This window comes from Babylonia areolata, chromosome 3, assembly GCF_041734735.1.
Source record: "Babylonia areolata isolate BAREFJ2019XMU chromosome 3, ASM4173473v1, whole genome shotgun sequence".
Classification (NCBI taxonomy): Eukaryota; Metazoa; Mollusca; class Gastropoda; order Neogastropoda; family Buccinidae; genus Babylonia; species Babylonia areolata.
In genome coordinates, this window is record NC_134878.1 from 3472352 (window position 1) to 3497135 (window position 24784).

The 24784-nt window shown below is 44.7% G+C and overlaps 1 protein-coding gene across 5 annotated transcripts in view; it reads right to left on the reverse strand.

The window, feature by feature from the left end:
- LOC143279668 (dual specificity protein phosphatase CDC14AB-like) overlaps window positions 1-24784 on the reverse strand; it is a 47904-nt gene that overhangs the window by 2886 nt on the left and 20234 nt on the right. Inside the window, exons 8-15 of one of the 5 annotated variants that reach the window (XM_076583726.1) lie at window positions 23740-23827; window positions 20865-21095; window positions 20375-20513; window positions 13676-13859; window positions 11986-12116; window positions 9500-9736; window positions 7506-7547; window positions 2178-2340 (exon numbers count right to left, since the gene is read on the reverse strand). In XM_076583726.1, the coding sequence (XP_076439841.1) occupies window positions 2178-2340; window positions 7506-7547; window positions 9500-9736; window positions 11986-12116; window positions 13676-13859; window positions 20375-20513; window positions 20865-21095; window positions 23740-23827 (1215 nt within the window). The other 4 variants (XM_076583727.1, XM_076583729.1, XM_076583731.1 and 1 more) reach the window with 4 other exon arrangements.

Genomic DNA, 24784 nt, shown 5'->3' on the forward strand with positions numbered 1-24784 from the left:
CCTCTTCCAGCCAGCGCCATCCCCCCCACCCTGCCTCTTCCAGCCAGCGCCATCCCCCCTCCACCCTGCCTCTTCCAGCCAGCGCCATCCCCCCCACCACCCTGCCTCTTCCAGCCAGCGCCACCCCCCACCACACCCTGCCTCTTCCAGCCAGCGCCACCCCCCCACCACACCCTGCCTCTTCCAGCCAGCGCCACCCCCCCACCACACCCTGCCTCTTCCAGCCAGCGCCATCCCCCCACCACACCCTGCCTCTTCCAGCCAGCGTCACCCCCCCCACCACACCCTGCCTCTTCCAGCCAGCGCCATCCCCCCACCACACCCTGCCTCTTCCAGCCAGCGCCATCCCCCCACCACACCCTGCCTCTTCCAGCCAGCGCCACCCCCCCACCACACCCTGCCTCTTCCAGCCAGCGCCATCCCCCCACCACACCCTGCCTCTTCCAGCCAGCGCCATCCCCCCACCACACCCTGCCTCTTCCAGCCAGCGCCACCCCCCCCACCACACCCTGCCTCTTCCAGCCAGCGCCATCCCCCACCACACCCTGCCTCTTCCAGCCAGCGCCATCCCCCCACCACACCCTGCCTCTTCTAGCCAGCTCCACCGCCCCCCACCCTGCCTCTTCCAGCCAGCGCCACCACCCACCATCTCTTCCAGCCAGTGCCACTGCCCCCCACCCTGCCTCTTCCAGCCAGCGCCACCACCCACCATCTCTTCCAGCCAGTGCCACCCCCCCCAGCATGCCTCTTCCAGCCAGTGCCACCCCCCCCCAGCATGCCTCTTCCAGCCAGCGCCACCCCCCCCACCCCCCTCAACCCCTCCCTAACTTGCCTCTTCCAGCCAGTGCCACCCCCCCAGCATGCCTCTTCCAGCCAGCGCCACTCCCCCCCCCCAACCCCTCCCAAACTTGCCTCTTCCAGCCAGTGCCACCCCCCCAGCATGCCTCTTCCAGCCAGCGCCATCCCCCCCCCACTCCCTCACCCACCCTGCCTCTTCCAGCCAGCGCCATCCCCCCACCACACCCTGCCTCTTCCAGCCAGCGCCACCCCCCCACCACACCCTGCCTCTTCCAGCCAGCGCCATCCCCCCACCACACCCTGCCTCTTCCAGCCAGGGCCATCCCCCCCAGCATGCCTCTTCCAGCCAGCGCCATCCCTCCCACCCTGCCTCTTCCAGCCAGCGCCATCCCCCCACCACACCCTGCCTCTTCCAGCCAGCGCCATCCCCCACCACACCCTGCCTCTTCCAGCCAGCGCCATCCCCCCCCCCCCACCCTGCCTCTTCCAGCCAGCGCCATCCCCCACCCTGCCTCTTCCAACCAGCGCCATCCCCCCCAGCATGCCTCTTCCAGCCAGTGCCATCCCCCACCATGCCTCTTCCAGCCAGCGCCACCCCCCCCCCCCCCCACCCTGCCTCTTCCAGCCAGCACCATCCCCCACCCTGCCTCTTCCAGCCAGCGCCACCCCCCCACCACACCCTGCCTCTTCCAGCCAGCGCCATCCCCCACCCTACCTCTTCCAGCCAGCGCCATCCCCCCACCTCACCCTGCCTCTTCCAGCTGCGCCACTCCCCCACCACACCCTGCCTCTTCCAGCCAGCGCCATCCCCCACCATGCCTCTTCCAGCCAGCACCATCCCCCACTATGCTTCTTGGTGGGGTTTTAAGTGTTAAAAAATAAATACAATGATATCACTGATCCCCCCATGTCCCCAAACCTTTAGGGGAAAAAAGGAGAAGAAAAGACAAAAAAGAGCTTTTAGTATTATCAAAGTGTCAAGCTGAACAGTAAGAGAGAGAGAGAGAGAGAGGGAGAGAGAAAGATCATGAAGAAAAACATGAAAAATGTGAAAACAACAATTTACCTAAACAAATTTTTGGAATGAATATGCTAAAAGTAAGGAAATAAATTTTAGAGAACAAAAAAGTTTGTGACCTTTTTTAAGTCAAACTGTGTAGCAATATCAAATGAAATCAAATTAAATCAAATTAACACAAAAATGAAAAAGTGAAACATGATGGAAAAGTAAAGTTTCTGATCTACAAAACTGAACATAAAAAAAAAAAAAAAATAAAAAAAAAGGAGAAAAAAAACAACAAACAGAAAAAAAACCTATCTACAACCAGGGTTAGACTATACACACACAGCCCGATACACCAGGCAAGAGCTTGACTTACTGTGTGACTGGAGGAATACAAATGATATTTGTAGGGCCAGGAGGACGTCAATTCGGAGGAAGACTTATAGATATCACCACAACTAGACAACATGCTTCCTTTATAGTCCCTTGATTTTGTGTCCAAGCTGTCAGTTTCTAAGCCATACCCTAAGCGGCTTGCACTGTGAGTGAGAGAAAAAAACAAATGAAAAACAAATATCATGGCATAAGCAGGCAATGCAACACAAATATGAATAAAACTGAATTTTTAACAATACTTAATAAATAAAAAAATAAACAAAAGATTCCCACATATTCCAGATGCAAAAAACAACATCTCAAACACTTGATAAATACAGCATCCAAACTTTGTCTTTTTATCTTTTTTCTTTTTTTTTCTAAGAAAACTGAAGCATAATTTTCAAGAAGCTCATAACAATGTTACAGAAGCAGATCCAAACCAATTTAGTTTCTCAAATCTTTTGAATAAATATTACAACATCAATGTTTCCCCTGTTATATTTTGGATAGACAGCATCTTATTTTATTATCATTTTCTTCTTTTTTTTCCAGTTATTTAAAGATTTCCACTGATTTATGCATTCTGGTAATTTGAAGAGCCTTCAGACAGGCGCCATAGCCGAATGGTTAAAGCGTTGGACTTTCAATCTGAGGGTCTCGGGTTCGAATCACAGTGACGGCGCCTGGTGGGTAAAGGGTGGAGACTTTTTACGATCTCCCAGGTCAACATATGTGCAGACCTGCTAGTGCCTGAAGCCCCTTCATGTGTATGCGCAAGCATAAGATCAAATACGCATGTTAAAGATCCTGTAATCCATGTCAGCGTTCGGTGGGTTATGGAAACAAGAACATACCCAGCATGCACACCCCTGAAAATGGAGTATGGCTGCCTACATGGCGGGGTAAAAACGGTCATACACGTAAAAAGCCCACTCGTGTATATACGAGTGAACATGGGAGTTGAAGCCCACGAACGCAGAAGAAGAAGAAGAAGAAGAAGAGCCTTCAGTCCAAATCAGCCACTGAGAATTTCACACAGTCTTTTTAGAGAAACACGCATAAATAGTTTTACATACACACAGACACATACTAACACTAACAGTAGGAGAACTCGCACATTTTCATCCATGACACGTAAGGCTTGTGGGCCCACTGACTGAAGCCAGAAACAACACTGTCAGCAGTTTTCATCCATGACATGAAATGATGAAGCACAAATGCTTTGTCTCAAGAATTTAGTGACCTTGGAGCAAGTTCAAAATCAAACTGTTCATTATCTATACATTGGTCCAAGGTACATTCATATCATTTGTCAATACAACTGTGTATTATCTATACATTGGTCCTAGTTACATTCATATCATTTGTCAACAGAACTGTGTATTATCTATACACTGGTCCTAGTTACATTCATATCATTTGTCTATCAATAGAACTGTGTATTATCTATACACTGGTCCTAGTTACATTCATATCATTTGTCAATAGAACTGTGTATTATCTATACATTGGTCCTAGTTACATTCATATCATTTGTCAATAGAACTGTGTATTATCTATACACTGGTCCTAGTTACATTCATATCATTTGTCAATAGAACTGTGTATTATCTATGCATTGGTCCTAGTTACATTCATATCATATGTCTATCAATAGAACTGTGTATTATCTATACACTGGTCCCAGTTACATTCATATCATTTGTCAATAGAACTGTGTATAATCTACACATTGGTCCTAGTTACATTCATATCATTTGTCAATAGAATTGTGTATTATTTATAGACTGGTCCTAGTTACATTCATATCATTTGTCAATAGAACTGTGTATTATCTATACACTGGTCCTAGTTACATTCATACCATTTGTCAATAGAATTGTGTATTATCTATACACTGGTCCTAGTTACATTCATATCATTTGTCAATAGAATTGTGTATTATCTATACATTGGTCCTAGTTACATTCATATCATTTATCAATAGAATTGTGTATTATCTATAGACTGGTCCTAGTTACATTAATATCATGTCAATAGAGCTGTGTATTATCTATACACTGGTCCTAGTTACATTCATATCATTTGTCGACAGAACTGTGTATTATCTATACACTGGTCCTAGTTACATTCATATCATTTGTTGATAGAACTGTGTATTATCTATACATTGGTACAAGGTATATTCATATCATGTCAATAGGACAGTGTATTATCTATACACTGGTCCAAAGTACATTCATATCATGTCAATAGGACTGTGTATTATCTATACACTGGTCCAAAGTACATTCATATCATGTCAATAGGACTGTGTATTATCTATAGATTGGTCCAAGTAGATTTTTATGAGACATGATGTCAAGTCAACAATGCCCACTTGCTGCTTCCCCCTCCCCCCCCCCCCCCACCCCCCCACTTCCCAAACCCATTCATGTGCGCACACACTCACACACATTACATTGCTTCCCCTGTCAGCTTTTTTCCAAGTTCTTTTAACTGAGAAAACAAGTAAAGCAAAGCGTGTATCTCCTGTTCCTCAGATATACTGATTACAAGCTTATCAAAGTAAATGTCATCGTAATTTTTTTTCACGAGAAAACCAGATATGGTAGCAAAAGGTCCTCTAAATCATCTTCTTCAAACAAGATCCTAAAAAACATGTTGTTTTTTTTTGACTTGTGAATCATCAAAGCAATATCATGCAGGCAGTCATGCAAGCATACATGAAATTCCAGCTTCCCTCATGAGCCTCTTTGTTCACTGATAACAATATAAATAAATAAATAAAAATCCCCAAAATACACATACATGCACAGACACACACACATACAAATACATGCAGGCATCCATGCGCACACGCAGAAACACACATACAAATACATGCATGCATGCATGTGCACACACAGACACATACACGCAGATACATGCATGCATCCATGCACACACACAGACACACACATACAAGTACATGCAGGCATCCATGCACAAACGCAGAAACACACATACAAATACATGCATGCATGCATGTGCACACACAGACACATACATGCAGATACATGCATGCATCCATGCACACACACAGACACACACATACAAATACATGCATGCATTCATGCACACACGCAGACATAACTGGGAGTAAAAAATCAAAGAAAATCATATATCACTTCAAAGGATAATGCAACTGCATGAAAATTTAAGAAGTCATTTTTTTCCGACTGAAATTTTACAACTCACCGTAAAAACTTGCTTTTCTTAAAGATGAATGAATAAACAGAGATCTTTAAAAACAAGAGACTTCATAACAGAGTGTTTTTATGGAACAGTTTGACAGTAATCACTTAACACAGCTGCCCAGAACACCCAGCAAACCACACCATGGAACACGACATGTATCACAGTAACTGCTGAATACAGCTGCCCAGAACACCCAGGAAACCACACCATGGAACACGACATGTATCACAGTAACTGCTGAATACAGCTGCCCAGAACACCCAGGAAACCACACCATGGAACACGACATGTATCACAGTAACTGCTGAATACAGCTGCCCAGAACACCCAGGAAACCACACCATGGAACACGACATGTATCACAGTAACTGCTGAATACAGCTGCCCAGAACACCCAGGAAACCACACTATGGAACACAACATGTATCACAGTAACTGCTGAATACAGCTGCCCAGAACACCCAGGAAACCACACTATGTAACACAACACGTACAGTGGGAACAGATTCAAATTTCAGAACAGGAAAAACACTGCACCAGAGTATTTTTACCTATACCTGTTTGCTAAACGAAAAGAAAACAAACACAGAACAGGGTCTGGAGAGAGAAAAAAAACAGAAGAAATTCACCACAAATAACACAGAACTTGGAGAACATCCCTGTCCAGTCATTATCCGGTTCAAAACAAACTGAGGAAAAGCTGTGTCCATAAACAGAAACACACCCAACACACATTCCCGCACTACTTTTAATAGCAATATTAGGAAGATCTCTAGTTGAGCAAACAAACAAATAAACAGAAACCTTACATCAAGGATCAACTACAACCAACTACACAAAGATCTGCAACAATATACACCATCAAGCAAATCAGACAAGGACCACAGAAAAGTTCCATTTTGATCCATGTTTTGAACATTGTTGTGAACAGCTCAAGTCCCAATTACTGACTTTATCTTTCAGTCCTATTGTTTATTCTGATTGACATGAGTAATAACAGACAACTACACTGCGTACAATGTGAAGACGACAACGAAGGCTATCAACTGTCTACAGCTGGTACCCTCTATCAAATCTTTCCCACAGGCATAACCCTGCCCCCCTCCCTCTCTCTCTCTCTCAAAATCATTCCAATCCTTACCATTTCATGCATCTCTAATCATACCATTTTTTGTTTTAATTCAACAAAACATAAAACAAATATAATAAGAAACGTGTGATTTTTTTTAAATTTTTAAATGACTATGTAGTAGATGATAAAATAACTGCCCTCTGAACATTTCAATGAAAGACGTCTTCTGCTGAAAGAACACTTCACACCATTCAGAAATAAACCCAGGCAAAATGCACCTTTTTTTGTTTAGACAATTACAAAAAGCATTTTTGTCACATGTTCCTCTCACCCCATATCGCTCTGAATGAGAATAGGAAACCAAAATCAACTTAAAGCAACAGCAGGACACAGACATACAACAGCTCCCAATCAACAGTAACCAGCAGAAAACAGACATACAACAACTCTAAATCAACAGTAACCAGCAGGACACAGACATATAACAGCTCCCAATCAACAGTAACCAGCAGGACACAGACATACAACAGCTCCAAATCAACAGTAACCAGCAGAACACAGACATACAACAGCTCCCAATCAACAGTAACCAGCAGGACACAGACATACAACAGCTCCAAATCAACAGTAACCAGCAGGACACAGACATATAACAGCTCCCAATCAACAGTAACCAGCAGGACACAGACATACAACAGCTCCAAATCAACAGTAACCAGCAGAACACAGACATACAACAGCTCTAAATCAACAGTAACCAGCAGAACACAGACATACAACAGCTCCAAATCAACAGTAACCAGCAGAACACAGACATACAACAGCTCCAAATCAACAGTAACCAGCAGAACACAGACATATAACAGCTCTAAATCAACAGTAACCAGCAGGACACAGACATACAACAGCTCTAAATCAACAGTAACCAGCTAGAGGTTGCAGCCCAGTGAAAGGTGCACAGGATGGTACAGTGCACTACAAAGGACAAAAAGAGAACCAAGACACCAACCATACCTAGTGTATACAGTCTTCCGCAAACCATGCAGCTGGTTTCTTCTAGAAGTGGCAGGAACCAACATCATTCTGTTATAAAAACTGCTTTCAAAAAAAGAAAAGCTCTCACTGACAACAATAGATAATGAAAAAGAAGAAAAACTCTTGGTGCTGATCTAGAGCCGATCTTAAAATACTTTGTTTCATAATAAACACAACAAATCCTGTAAATGGTCACAATGGTCCCATGTATTGTGCTAGAGCTGTATTCTGGATTGCACAGTCAATTGTTAAATACTTCATGACCAGAGTATGTATTTACATGTAGGTCTCATGTATTGTGCTAGAGCTGTATTCCGTATTGCACAGCCAGTAGTTTAATATTTCATGACCAGAATGTGTACCTACATGATAGAATGTTTCATTCACTGTAGCCAAAGGCATAAAGGGAACGAAATATATTTGAAAAATGTACCACTGTCCAACCAGTAATATTCCATTTGATTTCTTTACACATCCATGATAAAATTTCAGTCTTGAAAAATTAGCAATCATTTTCATTCAGAGATTTAAAAAAATTGCTTCCAGATCTGTTAAGTGTTTTAAAAAAAAAACAGAAGCAAAGTTGGTGTCAGCAAAAGCATTAAATGGCCAGAATTCAAGATGGGATTCAGCAGATTGGACAAAAAATACTTATCATGATCATATCCTCAGAGATATCAAATGTTCTTTCCACCTTTCAAAGAAAACTGAACATATCTTTCACACATCATGAACTCAATGATACAACACAAAATTTAACTCAAAAGTTCCATCAAAAGGGTTTTGCATAAACATCCGATACTGGCTTTTGCATAGTGAAGAACCAGTCTCATCATCTCATCACAAATCTCTTTTAAAACAAAACCATCTTATTGGGCACTTTTTCAGACCCAAAAGATATACAAATGGACAGTTACAGGGAACCTCAAACCAGTTACATTTCAACTGACAAGATTCTGTAGCAAATCTTTTCTTTTCTTTTTCTTTTTTTTTGATTCCCATCATCCCATCTGTGAAATTCCCACTACCTTTTTTTTTTTTTACACATGCAGTCAAATCCAGTAATCGTCCAGTGATCGTCCCAACCAACTAACTGCAGGCTAGGCCACATTAGAGGACCTTCTCTTACATACCCCACCCAGTGAAATAGTCACCCAGTCAGTACCCCACCCAGTCAGTTCCCCACCCAGTCACATAGTCAGTACCCCATCCAGTCACATAGTCAGTACCCCACCCAGTCACATAGTCACCCAGTCCCACACTCAGCCAGTCCCAGTTCCCCAGTCCTATAGTCCCCCAGTCCTATAGTCCCCCAGTCCCTCAGTCCTATAGTCCCCCAGTCCCATAGTCACCCAGTCCTGCAGTCCCCCAGTCCTATAGTCACCCAGTCCTGCAGTCCCCCAGTCCTATAGTCCCCCAGTCCCACAGTCCCCAAGTCCCTTAGTCCCCCAGTCCTATAGTCACCCAGTCCCACTGTCACCCAGTCCCACAGTCCCACTGTCACCCAGTCCCACAGTCACCCAGTCCAACTGTCACCCAGTCCCACAGTCACCCAGTCCCATAGTCCCCCAGTCCCACTGTCACCCAGTCCCAGTCACCCAGTCCCACAGTCACCCAGTCCCACCTGTCACCCAGTCCCTCAGTCCTATAGTCCCCCAGTCCTATAGTCACCCAGTCCCACAGTCACCCAGTCCCTTAGTCCCCCAATCCTATAGTCCCCCAGTCCCTTAGCCCCCCAATCCTATAGTCCCCAGTCCCTTAGTCCCCCAATCCTATAGTCACCCAGTCCCTTAGTCCCCCAATCCTATAGTCCCCCAGTCCCTTAGTCCCCCAATCCTATAGTCACCCAGTCCCACAGTCCCACAGTCACCCAGTCCCACTGTCACCCAGTCCCTTAGTCCCCCAGTCCCACAGTCCCTTAGTCACCCAGTCCCATAGTCACCCAGTCCCATAGTCACCCAGACACTACCCACCTCTTGGCCCCCAGAGAGGAGGGGGAGGAGGAGAGGGAGAGGCGGGTGTGGTGGCGCTTGGCACTGCCGTTGGCGTGGTGATTGGTCAGGTAGGAGGGGGTAGTGGTGGAGGAGGAGGAGGAGGAAACCTTGCACGACTTGAGAGGGGAACCGGCGCTCTGACCGGCACTCTTGGCGCCCAGAGAGCGCATGGGCTGCGTGGTGGAGCGTTTGTGGGCCTTCACATCATCTGAGCTGCTGGGGATGTGGGGGAAAGCAACACGTGGCCAGTCAGCTGGAAAGTTGGGGGGTGGGGGTGGGGGGGGGGGGGGAGGGAGGGGAGTCCGTGCATGCACACTCAGCACAATAAGTCCATCAAACCAAGTTGATTACTGTCCATCCCACCACAAAGGGCCATTTCCACTCCGCAAAACAGGACATAAAGATATCCATTTCCACTCCGCAAAACAGGACATAAAGATATCCATTTCCACTCCGCAAAACAGGACATACAGATATCCATTTCCACTCCGGAAAACAGGACATACAGATATCCATTTCCACTCTGGAAAACAGGACATACAGATACACACAAGGGCCATTTCCACTCAGGAAAACAGGACACACAGATATCCATTTCCACTCCAGAAAACAGGACACACAGATATCCATTTCCACTCCACAAAACAGGACACACAGATACACACAAGGGCCATTTCCACGCCGCAAAACAGGACACACAGATGTCCATTTCCACTCCGCAAAACAGGACACACACAGATACACACAAGGGCCATTTCCACTCAGGAAAACAGGACACACAATGGTCCCAATGCAGGGAAGAAAATCTGTCTCATCTATTCATGTCACTACACAGATTAATAATAAGATGCACAAAAATGCAGGATTTCATGTCCCATCTATTCACGCCATTCCACAGATTAAAAGTAAGATGCACAAGAATGCAGGATTTTGTGTAAGAAAATAAAGATTTAATGTAAGAAAGTATGCACAAAGAAATGCCAACCAGATGCAATGATGTTATTTTTCAAAGTTTGTGACAGGGTAAGACATTATTACTATTCACTGATACTTGATGTGTGTACTTTCACATAAATTTTTTTCTCATGTAGTGCAAACTTCATCAACTTTCATGGGGTTATTCTCCTTTCTTCTTTTATTTTTCTTCTTCTGAAATCACATCAGATCAGTTTGGATATGACCAGACACTAGATTGAGTCATTAAATTTAGGAGTAGGCTGGGACAATACAGTCAAAGGAGAAAGTTACAACACTGTCAACATTTCTTTAAATGAGCCACATCACCAAAATATGTTTGTGTGAGACTTGAGCCAGAAGAATGGCTTTTATCTGTTCAAATTCAAAAATAAGTTTGCAGAAAGACTGACACAGACTGCAAGTTTGCCTTGACAATTACACACAGATCCAAACACACACCAGAATATTTTTTTCCAGACAAAAAATAAAGTTTTTTTCAACATCTACTGAATCACACATGTTTACAAGCTTGTCACTGCGTACTGCATTTATCTCCCTTTTACTTGACACAACTACAAAACATTTCAGTAATCAAAACAAGATATCTCTTATGCTAAAGGAATCTCTAAATGTCTTCATGCAGAAGTAAGCAATCACTCATGCTAGTCAGCATACATAGCAATTCTTAACAGATTCAAAATAGAACTGAGGGACAGAGACAGGGGTGTGGGGGTGTGGCTGGGATGGGGAGGGGTATGGGGTGGGGAGGGGTGTGGGGGTACTTCGTGAGACTGACAGGGGTGAGGGTGGTGGCTGGAGTGGGGAGGGGTGTGGGGGTGGGGAGGGGTGTGGTGGTGGTGGCTGGGGTAGGGAGGGATGTGGGTGTGGGGATGGGTGTGGGGGTGCTTTGAGACTGGTAGGAGTGGGGAGGGGTGTGGGGGTGCTTTGTGAGGGGTGTGGGGGTGCTTTGTGAGACTGGCTGGAGTGGGGAGGGGTGTGGGGGTGCTTTGTGAGGGGTGTGGGGGTGCTTTGTGAGACTGGCTGGAGTGGGGAGGGGTGTGGGGGTGCTTTGTGAGACTGGTAGGAGTGGGGAGGGGTGTGGGGGTGCTTTGTGAGACTGGTAGGAGTGGGGAGGGGTGTGGGGGTGCTCTGTGAGGGGTGTGGGGGTGCTTTGTGAGACTGGTAGGAGTGGGGAGGGGTGTGGTGGCTGGGGTAGGGAGGGGGGTGGGGTGGGGAGGGGTGTGGGGGTGCTTTGTGAGACTGGTAGGAGTGGGGAGGGGTGTGGGGATGCTTTGTGAGACTGGTAGGAGTGGGGAGGGGTGTGGGGGTGCTTTGTGAGACTGGTAGGAGTGGGGAGGGGTGTGGGGGTGCTTTGTGAGACTGATGTGGGGTTGCGCAGTAAATCAAGGAGGAAAACGTCAGTGAAAAAACTGGAACTCACTCTGGATCAACAGCATGGAATCGAAATAAAAAAAAAATTTAAAATAAAAGAGAGAAGAGATACTCACGCTCCTACTAGTCCTGAGGCTGACCGAGTGTGTTTCCTCATCAATTTGAGCTGGTTCAGCTTGTCGCCCTGCGTCTCCTCATACTGCCCCTGACCTTGACCCTGGCTCCGCACACATGGAGGGTTGTACACCTGTACAGTAAAGGTGCTCATGTACTGCAAGGCCACAAGATGGTACATCTAAACAGTAAAGGTACTCATGTACTGCAAGGCCACAGGATGGTACATCTGAACAGTAATGTGCTGGTGTACTGCAAAGCCACAGGATGGTACATCTTAACAGTAAAGGTGCTCGTGTACTGCAAAGCCACAGGATGGTACATCTGAACAGTAAAGGTGCTCATGTTATGCAAGGCCACAAGATCGTACATCTGAACATTAAAGGTGCTCATGTACTCCAAGAGCAATTTGTTCATAATTTTGTCTGTGTACTGCTTGTTAAGCACACTAACATTCAAGACCGAATCAACTTTATTTCACTGTGTATTTTCTCTTAATGTAAGCCTTATTGTAGACATGTTTTATCTTAAAGCGCAACTTACAAACACCAAACACATATGCACACAGACTCATACACACACAATCACAAAGACAAGCACAGATATATATATACAACTTATAAAGATTACCCTCACCCACTTACCCATCCAACACACTCCTCAATACTTACCTCTTCTCTTTCACAAACCCCCCCCGCCCTCACCCCACACACCTCTTACCATCCCACCCACCCACCACCCATTGCTACTCCCCGAACAAGTAAACACACACAAAAGGATTCATGACAAATAAAATTATTCTTTGGCATTCACACACACACACACACACACACACACGCAATACGTACCCACATGGACACCTACAGACACATCATTCAGAAACATAGCACCACACTGTTTTTTTCAATTCACAAGTACAACAATAACGTGATTTCAAATTTCTTCATACAAATTAAGCCTGTTTAACAAAAAAATATTAGAAATAAAAATAAGACATGAGTAAAAAAAAAAAAAAGAAAAAAAAAGAAAGACAAAGTGATCCATAGAGAACAGAGATACAGACCGACGGAAAGTGATCCATAGAGACAGACAGAGATATAGACAGACAGAAAGAGACACAGAGAGAGCAGATATACACAGACAGAAAGTGATACAGAGAGAGAGATATATAGACAGACAGAGACACAGAGAAAGCAGAAATATTGACAGAAAGTGATACAGAGAGAGACAGAGATCTAGACAGACAGAAAGTGATACAGAGAGAGACAGATCTAGACAGACAAAGTGATACAGAGAGAGAGAGACAGAGATACAGACAGACAGAAAGTGATACAGAGAGCCAGAGATATAGACAGAAAGTGATACAGAGCGAGAGACAGAGATATAGACAAACAGAGTCATACACGGAGAGCAGAGATGTAGACAGACAGAAAGTCATACACAGAGAGAGCAGAGATATAGACAGGCAGAAAGTGATAGAGAGACAGATATAGACAAAGTAATCCATAGAGAGAGACAAAGATATAGACAGACAGAAAGTGATACACAAAGAGCAGAGGTACAGACAGACAGAAATGATACAGAGAGAGACAGAGATATAGACAGAAAGTCATACACGGAGAGCAGAGATGTAGACAGACAGAAAGAGACAGACAGAGACAATGAAGGGCAGACCGAAAAAAAGCCACTGACAATGTCGTAGTTGTTGAAGCGGTTGTCATTCTCCAGAGCGTCATGGATACGCATGTCGTCCACCCCTGTCAGCAGGTGGGACACACTGTGCTGTCGCTGACGGTGATACCGCTCCCTCTCCACGCCCACCTCCCTGTGCCGCAGGCGTTGTGAGTCGCCCTGAGACCACAGCCACAGCTGTCGCCTGTAGACATACACAGCATGATGCTTCACAGCTGTCGCCTGTAGACATACACAGCATATTGCTTCACAGCTGTAGCCTGTAGACATACACAGCATGATGCTTCACAGCTGTCGCCTGTAGACATACACAGCATATTGCTTCACAGCTGTCACCTGTAGACATACACAGCATGCTTCACAGCTGTAGCCTGTAGACATACACAGCATGCTGCTTCACAGCTGTAGCCTGTAGACATACACAGCATGTTGCTTCACAGCTGTAGCCTGCAGACATACACAGCATGCTTCACAGCTGTCAACACACCGTACACAGCATGTTGCTTCACAGCTGTGGCCTGCAGACATACACAGCATGCTTCACAGCTGTAGCCTGCAGACATACACAGCATGTTGCTTCACATCTGTCAACACACCATACACAACATGTTGCTTCACATCTGTCAACACACCATACACAGCATGTTGTTTCACAGCTGTAGCCTTAGACGTACACAGCATGTTGCTTCACAGCTGTCACCTGTAGACATACACAGCATGTTGCTTCACAGCTGTAGCCTGTAGACATACACAGCATGCTTCACAGCTTAGCCTGTCAACATGCACAGCGTGTTGCTTCACAGCTGTCAACACACCATACACAGCATGCTGCTTCAGAGATGTAGCCTGTCGACATACACAGCATGTTGCTTCACAGCTGTCGCCTGTAGACATACACAGCATGTTGCTTCACAGCTGTAGCCTGTAGACATACACAGCATGCTTCACAGCTGTAGCCTGTCAACATACACAGCATGTTGCTTCAAAGCTGTAGCCTGTAGACATACACAGCATGTTGCTTCACAGCTGTAGCCTGTAGACATACACAGCATGTTGCTTCACAGCTGTAGCCTGCAGACATACACAGCATGCTTCACATCTGTAGCATGTAGACATACACAGCATGCTTCACAGCTGTAGCCTGTCGACATACACAGCATGATGCTTCACAGCTGTAGCCTGTCGACATACACAGCATGATGCTTCACAGCTGTAGCCTGCAGACATACACAACATGCTTCACACCTGTAGCCTGCAGACATACACAACATGCTTCACAGCTGTAGCCTGCAGACATACACAACATGCTTCACAGCTGTAGCCTGCAGACATACACAGCATGTTGCTTCACAGCTGTAGCCTGCAGACATACACAGCATGCTTCACAGCTGTAGCATGTAGACGTACACAGCATGCTTCACAGCTGTAGCCCGCAGACATACACAGCATGCTGCTTCACATCTGTCAACACACCATACACAGCATGATGTGTCACATCTGTCAACACACCATACACAGCATGCTTCACATCTTTAGCCTACACATTATACACAGCGTTTTTAAAGGTTCACAAAGCACATGTTACATCTGTATTTCAATTAATAACCTTCCACAGTTCCAGAATACTGTACAAAAAGTAGTATAAAATGAATTAGTCACCTTTCAAAAATACATACTTTAACAAATCTTTGCGCTGTAAAAAGCATAGGTCACAGCACAAACTAAAATTCAAGAATCAACTATTAACACAGTCAAATAAAACTGGCAGTGCAATATTGGACTCTAAGCTTAAAAAGTAAAAGCACCATGTAAAATAAATCAAATGAAAAAGAAAACAGAAAAAAAAAAACCAATAAAGCTACATACACACAGTCACACATGTGCTAATACATTATACAGCTATTTCACAAGTTATTACAACGAAACAGAACATGCAGTTAGTATACGCACAGGAAACCAAATTTATTCAAGAAATGAGAAACTTTAGGGTTAATCTGTCATGTCATATAACTTAATTTGAACATGCTTGTAATATATCTAGGCAAATAATTACTCACTAGTTACTATGATCCAAATGTCACGGTCAAACTCAACAAAAATTTCCTCAGTAAAAAGGAGTTTTAGTCAAAGGGTTAAACAACACATAGGGGGTTAAGTGCGAACAAAATCAGCTCAGCTGACTTGCGCAGAAGGCTGTGAGCCGTGACTGGTCAGAGCTACCATGTGGCAGCAGAGTTAAAATCTCATGTTTTGTGAGAAGAGAGGCAGTCCACAGCCAGTTCTGCACGGCACGTGCCAGAGGGGTCAGCCATGTGCTGCTTACTCTTCTGCGTTCACTCATATGCACACGAGTGGGCTTTTACGTGTATGACCGTTTTTACCCCGCCATGTAGGCAACCTTACTCTGTTTTCGGGGGTGTGCATGCTGGGTATGTTCTTGTTTCCATAACCCACCAAACGCTGACATGGATTACAGGATCTTTAACGTGCGTATTTGATCTTCTGCTTGCATATACACACGAAGGGGGTTCAGGCACTAGCAGGTCTGCACATATGTTGACCTGGGAGATCGTAAAAATCTCCACCCTTTACCCACCAGGTGCCGTCACCGTGATTCGAACCCGGAAACCCTCAGATTGACAGTCCAACGCTTTAACCACTCGGCTATTGCGCCCGTCTGGCCATGTGCTGAACTCAGGGGTGTTCAACGCCACAGTGACGGACTGGTCTGGTCTGGGGGACTGTGTGCTGTAGGCCAGTACAGCATGACCATTGAAACCTGCTGAGGTATGTGATATTGATAGGGTTTTTCTTTTTTTTTTTTTTCATTCTGTTATGGCAAGGAAAGGCATCCCCGAGCTATCCATGTAGCTAAAAATTAATGGCACAGATGTCATGCTCATGTGTGTTATGTGAATTTTGTGCTGTGTCAATTTTGCTGATTATACTAGCATGTAGTAACAAGGTCATACCTTTTCTTTAATGTAAAGTAAATAGTTCATCAATATTCTGATGAGTTAAATAATATTTTGATGAGTTAAATAAGTAAGCATGTATTGAGATGAGAAAAGAAACGAAGAATAGATAAATATGGTCTTATCTGCGCAAAAGTCATACTTATTTTCATGTGTTATGTTTGCCACTTTTGCTCAGTGGAGCAGAGCTCTTGTGTGTGCATGCGCAAATCTTTTGGACCATGGTTCTAAATTTAAATATATTTCATGCATTTATATATTAAATTTCTTAGAAAAATAAATTGATAATTTGTTTATTATTAAGTTTCTTAAAAAAAAAGAAAAAAAAATGAACATGTTACCCTCCAAATGGGCTAATGGCTCACTGTCTGAGGGGGTGCACATGGACATGCAAAGGCAGGCGAGGCTTATGCCAGACGCTAATGCCTGTCAAAGTTTTTTGTGCAGGTTTCTGGGGTATTCTGCTCTCCCTTCTTTTTTTGGAGAGGTCGGCGTGGTGGATGTATTTGGAATGTTCAATGCCTTGTGAAGGACAGACCCCAGGACATGGGGCATGCTGCCTTGTTGTGGTGGACAGACCCCAGGACATGGGTCGTGCTGCCTTGTTGTGGACAGACCCCAGGACATGGGTCGTGCTGCCTTGCGGAGGACAGACCCCAGGATATGGGTCGTGCTGCCTTGTTGTGGACAGAGCCCAGGACATGGGTTGTGCTGCCTTGTGGAGGACAGACCCCAGGACATGGGTCGTGCTGCCTTGTTGTAGAGGACAGACCCCAGGACATAGGTCGTGCTACCTTGTGGAGGACAGACCCCAGGACATGGGTCGTGCTGCCTTGTGGAGGACAGACCCCAGGACATGGGTCGTGCTGCCTTGTTGTAGAGGACAGACCCCAGGACATGGGACGTGCTGCCTTGTGGAGGACAGAACCCAGGACATGGGTCGTGCTGCCTTGTTGTGGACAGAGCCCAGGACACGGGTCGTGCTGCCTTGTGGAGGACAGACCCCAGCACATGGGTGGTGCTGCCTTGTGGAGAATAGACCCCAGAACATGGGTCGTGCTGCCTTGTGGAGAATAGACCCCAGGACATGGGTCGTGCTGCCTTGTTGTGGACAGAGCCCAGGACATGGGTGGTGCTGCCTTGTGGAGGACAGACCCCAGGACATGGGTCGTGCTGCCTTGTGGTGGACAGACCCCAGAACATGGGTCGTGCTGAGCGAGAAGCCCTCTGTGAGGCAGCCACAACAGTCTCACAGAACTCCACAAGAACAACAGGGCAGGTGGTGGTGTTCTCAGACGCTCTCTCTGTGCTCCAAGCCCTCAAGAACTCCCGCTGCAAAGAACAGAACCATCTCACTTCAGCCCTTGTTGCCCTGAGTGCCAGAGTGGAGAAAGTGGTGATACAATGGGTACCAGCACACTGTGGCATCAGAGGCAACGAAAAAGCAGACATTCTGGCAAAAGACGAAGCACAGAAGGAGCAGGCCAATAAACTGGTGTCATACGATGAAATCAAGACAATCATCAAGGCACACAGCAAGGAATCAAGTGGCACCTCCAGCACCCCAAATATAACCCAGAAGACATTTGCTGGAATGACGGGAACAGGTGAAGATCTTCCGCCTAAGGACTGGACACAACCGCCTGCTCCGCTCAAAATTTGGCATTGGACAGAGTGGAGAGTGCCCTTGTGGTGAGGGACCAATGACAACCGACCACATCCTTCAAGACTGTAGGATGCATGCAGCATCCAAGAGGAAGTACTGGCCAACACCAACAGCAGTGGAAGCCAAACTGTACGGCACCCTGGAGGAGCTGCGACGGACGGCAGCCTTCATGGAGGACACTGAGCTGCTCATCTAATGGGAGGCAAACGAGGAAGAAGAAGAATCTAAGTTTTATTTTGTCCCTCCCAGTGGTGAAAAAGCTTAGAGCCAGCCAGTGCCAAGTGGTAAGTGGGATGGTGACTTTGAACAGAACACTCTGTGCTTGCACAGACAGCATTATAGAATAACATCTATTACCACTGCCACTGCTTTGTTTCAAATAATTATTTTGTGTATATAAAGTATAATACTGAACGTTTGGACTTAAGCGTGTTGGTGTGTTGACAAAGATCATTTATGTTTGTGTTTATATTTCTTCTTCACTGTTTTCCGACCTTGGCATTTCCTCCTAGGAAAATGGGCCAGTTGTGAGGCCACTATGTTGAAGAACTTTGCAGATGACACAAAAAATAAGAAGTAATAAATATGGTGGATAAATCAATGTCATACTTCCATTTTACTGATTTTAAATCACTTCTTTTAACAGATGTTATTGAACACAAATACACAACATGCAAAGAGAAAACAAAATGATATGATGTAGTCAAGACATGAGCATTTTCACATACATATATGCTCAAAGTGTTATTTTTAAATTTACAACCACCATCTTACGGGGATGTGGTGGGTGGGGAAGAAAAAAGAAAAGTGATGAGCACCTTGATGTCTTACAAATGTGTTAAAAAAAAATCTACTTTCAGTTTGATACCTGATTCCTTCATCAAAAGCTCATGCAACTTACTTCCTTACAAAATCTTTTACAAAGCTTTCTTGGAATTGAAGAGCTTTCTGGTATTTCCCTGAACTCTGCTTTAGCTTTCTGCAGTACCTGAATAAATGAATAAATGCACATGTCAACTATCAACACAAAAATACACTAACAATGGGGTATCTGAAATGCCAAGAAATGTTTCAGCACAACATGGACCTCACACACACATCAACACACATACATACACTGAAACACGCTAGTCATTTCATTCTCAACACATTTAAGTATGACTGTGAGCATATATGCGTCAATACAATGAGCTGGTACATAAGATGGTGGTGCAACTGTATGTATGAGACTGGAGAGTAATTACTCTGGGGTGAGGATTTTGCAACTATTTAGAAATAATTATGCTGCCTACCTACAGATAAGAACAGCTTATAATAATGTAAGAAATGTGGTTCTTCAGCAGCTGAGAATTTAGCAGTCAGATTCTGGTTTCTTTCCCTCTGTCTTCTTCAGCATGTCATAGACTGAAACTATTTAAACTTCTGAAGTTTTGCTGTACACATGTGTGTGCCATACATGTGTGCATGCATGAGTGTGTACGTCTGTGAGTGTGTTTGTGCACACACACTTTCTACCTCACACAGATCTGTTCACAGACATGAGTGTGTACGTCTGTGAGTGTGTTTGTGCACATGCACTTTCTACCTCACATAGATCTGTTCACAGACATGAGTGTGTACGTCTGTGAGTGTGTTTGTGCACACACACTTTCTACCTCACACAGATCTGTTCACAGACATGAGTGTGTACGTCTGTGAGTGTGTTTGTGCACATGCACTTTGTACCTCACACAGATCTGTTCACAGACATGCACTTTGTACCTCACATAGATCTGTTCACAGACATGCACTTTGTACCTCACATAGATCTGTTAACATACAGACAGACAGAAAGGCAGCAGAAAACAACACATCACTCTTCTTCAGTGCAGAGGGTAAAACTTATTTGATGAATGTGTAAATAAATAACAGAAAGCACTGCCTTGACGTCAAGGACAAAGCTTTCTTGGAAGGGGAAACTTGAAAATAAACAGACCAATAAATCAAAGGAAAGGCATTCACATATGCTCAAAACAGTGTGGTAAGACGGCCAGAAGGAAGGCTGTGAGCACTACTCACTCCTCCAGGAAGTTTTGCTGAGGGCCGATGATGGAGCCAGGCCTACAGATGCGACACCAGGCGATGCACTCGGCGGCTGTGAACTTGTAATGCTTCATCATGTAGCAGGCAATCAGGGTCCCTGTTCGCCCAAGCCCCGCTGCAAGAGGGCAGACAATCCATGTGGTGCTGGACTGTAGGCTTATACATGTACGTTGATGACGAGAAAGTTGGAATGTATCTCATTATATATATATATATATATATATATATATATATATATATATATATATATAACTCTGTTATCAGTGTAAAGATGTCCAAGAACAATACAAATTCATGTTAATGCTGAAGAGTTTTAAAACACAGATTCTTTCTATATTTCTCTCTCTCTCTCTCTCTCTCACACACACACACACACACACACACAACCACACACACACATGCACACAAGCTCACACATGCATAGACACACACATGCACACACACTGACTCACAGACACACACTGACCCTTGCAATGCACAGCCACAGCACCGTCGGTGTTTTCTGACAACTCCAGAAACTGACGCACGATTGTGTCACTGGGCACACTCCCGTCAATGAAGAACAAATCGTAATGATCAAAGCCTGCGTCCTTGAAGCGCCGGGCATCGTAGATCTTCTTGTTCAGGCGGACAATGGCCGTCACCCGGTGTTTGCGGAAGTATGGGAAGTAGGACTCTGGGGCGTGCAGAGGGTACCCTGAAACATGGTGACATACACACAAGTATCCTGACACATGGTGACACACCAGTACCCTGACACATGGTGACACACACACCAGTTCCCTGACACATGGTGACACACACACACCAGTTCCCTGACACACGGTGACACACACACCAGTTCCCTGACACATGGTGACACACACACACCAGTACCCTGACACATGGTGACACACACACACCAGTTCCCTGACACATGGTGACACACCAGTTCCCTGACACATGGTGACACACCAGTACCCTGACACATGGTGACACACACACACCAGTTCCCTGACACATGGTGACACACACACACCAGTTCCCTGACACATGGTGACACACACACACCAGTTCCCTGACACACTGTGACACACACACCAGTTCCCCAAAACATGGTGACATACACACCAGTAACCTGACACATGGTGACACACCAGTACCCTGATGACACATGGTGACACACACACACACACACCAGTACCCTGACACATGGTGACACACACATCAGTACCCTGAAACATGGTGACACACCAATACCCTGGCACATGGTGACATAGTGAATGTTCACTCTCTGTCCCACAACTACTTGGCACATAGTGAACTCTCTGCCCCACAACTACTTGACACATAGTGAACTCTATGTCCTACAACTACTTGACACATAGTGAACTCTATGTCCTACAACTACTTGACACATAGTGAACTCTGTCCCACAACTACCTGACACATAGTGAACTCTCTGTCCCACAACTACCTGACACATAGTGAACTCTCTGTCCTACAACTACTTGACACATAGTGAACTCTGTCCTACAACTACCTGACACATAGTGAACTCTGTCCTACAACTACCTGACACATAGTGAAGGTTCACTCTCTGTCCCACAACTACCTGACACATAGTGAATTCTCCATCCCACAACTACCTGACACATAGTGAACTCTCCATCCCACAACTACCTGACACATAGTGAACTCTCCATCCCACAACTACCTGACACATAGTGAAGGTTCACTCTCTGACCCACAAAACACACAGGTGGATTACATAAACTGCCATCAACAAAACACAGGTGGATTACAAACAACTGCCATCAACAGCACACAGGTGGATTACAAACAACTGCCATCAACAAAACACAGGTGGATTACAAACAACTGCCATCAACAGCACACAGGTGGATTACAAACAACTGCCATCAACACACAGGTGGATTACAAGCAACTGCCATCAACAATCAGGTGCATTATGCAACTGCCATCAACAATCAAGTGGATTACAAACAATTGTCAACAACAACACATATCAGGTGGATTACAAACAAATGCCATCAACAACATACATCAGGTGGATTACTAACAACTGCCAACAACATACAAGTGGATTACAAACAACTGCTATCAACAACACACAAGTGGATTAGAAAACACATCTGGATTACAAACAACTGCCATCAACAAAAAACAGGTGGATTACAAATAACTGCCATAAAAAAAACACAGGTGGATCACAAATAACTGCCATCAACAACACACAAGTGAATTACAACACAGGTGGATAAAAAAACAACTGCCATCAACAACACACAGGTGGATTACAAACAACTGCCATCAACAACACACAAGTAGATTACAAAACACACAGGTGGATTACAAACAACTGCCATCAACAAAACACACAGGTGGATTACAAACAAATGCCATCAACACACACAAGTGGATTACAAACAACTGCCATCAACACACAGGTGGATTACAAACAACTGCCATCAACGCACAGGTGGATTACAAACAACTGCCATCAACGCACAGGTGGATTACAAACAACTGCCATCAACGCACAGGTGGATTACAAACAACTGCCATCAACGATGAGGTGGATTACAAACAACTGCCAACAACAATCAGGTGGATTACTAACAACTGCCAACAACAACACACAGGTGGATTACAAACAACTGCCGTCAAAACATGAGGATTACTAACATTGTAACAACTGCCATCAACAACACACATCAGGTGGATTACTAACAACTGCCATCAACACATGAGGAGGATTACAAACAAAAGGAGTAGACGACCCTGCACAACAGCCTAAGATGGCCAGCAAAATGTGGCATTGGAAGAATAACCACTGACAACCAGCACTACAAACAGTTCAACACACACATATGCATGCACGCACACGCATGAACGCATGCACACATTACATACACACATATCCACACCACACCACACACATATATGTATGCATTCACACACATACAGAGCACACATACACACTCACACACACGCACGTGCACATGCACGCACCCTCACACACACAGACACACACATGCCACACATCTTGAAACTGGTAATTGTGCACATGTGAGCAGGATGAATTGCATAAATAAATCAGAAATTCTTGAACAGCTAAATTATAACTTTTATATCTCAAGAATCAACAAAGCGCTGACAGCACAAACAAAATACATAATGATGTTGACATACATATGAAATCTAAACACATCATCAGAAATGTTCACCCAACAGTAAGACTTTTCAAAACTTTAGTTTTACCTTCAAACATTTGATATCAAGATTTAGCGTACATATTAAAAAGCTCAAATCAGTGAGAAAACTACAAGTTCCCTCACCGTTTTCTATCTTGGACTTGGGATGGGGCCCACAAAAGGCAAGGAATTTGTTTGGCACAATCCAGTTCAAATCTCCATTCTCCACTTTCTGTCAAACACATGTTTGGCACAATCCAGTTCAAATCTCCATTCTCCACTTTCTGTCAAACACATGTTTAATAATGATGATGATGATGATGATGATGATAATAATAAGTATTTATATAGTGCTGAATCTTGTGCAGAGACAGATCAAAGTGCTTTCACACCAGTCATACACATACATGCATAACTCTGAACTTGAGAAACTTAGGACAAAGAAAAGGCAGCGGGAGGAAGCCATCTTGAAAAGAGGTGGGTTTTAAGGCCAGACTTGAAAGAGATGAGTGAGGGGATCTGATTCCAAATCAAAGGTCCAGAGACACAGAAAGAACGGCGGCTGACAGTGGAGTGTCTGAATCTGGGTATGCGCAAACAGAGTGGATCCGAAGCCGATCACAGAGAGTGAGATGGGGTGTAGAGGTGAAGGCATCCACAGAGATAGGAAGGAGTAGATGTGTGAATACATCTATAACATAGTGTGCTGATCTTGTACTTTATTCTGTGTGAGACAGAGCACCAATGGAGATGATGCAAAAGAGAAGTGATGTGCTCAGATCTTTTCTTTCTGAGGACAAGTTGGGCAGCAGAGTTTTGTATGTGCTGAAAAGACTGAATAGATGAAGCAGGCAAACCATACAATAGAGAGTTACAGTAGTCAGGGTGAGAGAAAATGAGAGAAACTACAAGTCTAGATGTTGCGTCAGTGGACTGGTATTTCTGAATGGAACTGATGCACCATAACTGACAGTAGCAGGACTGACAGGTCTGACTGATAAGTTTTTGCATGGACAGTGTGTTGTCAAGGACAACACCAAGGTTCCTGATTGAGCTGGAAAAAAGGATGGATGTACTGCCAAGTTTGATTGTATCAGTTGTGATGGAAGAAAGTTTTTGTTTAGTTCTGATGATGATTTCTTCGGTTTTGTCTGCATTCAATTGTAATTTATTTAGAGTCATCCAGTTT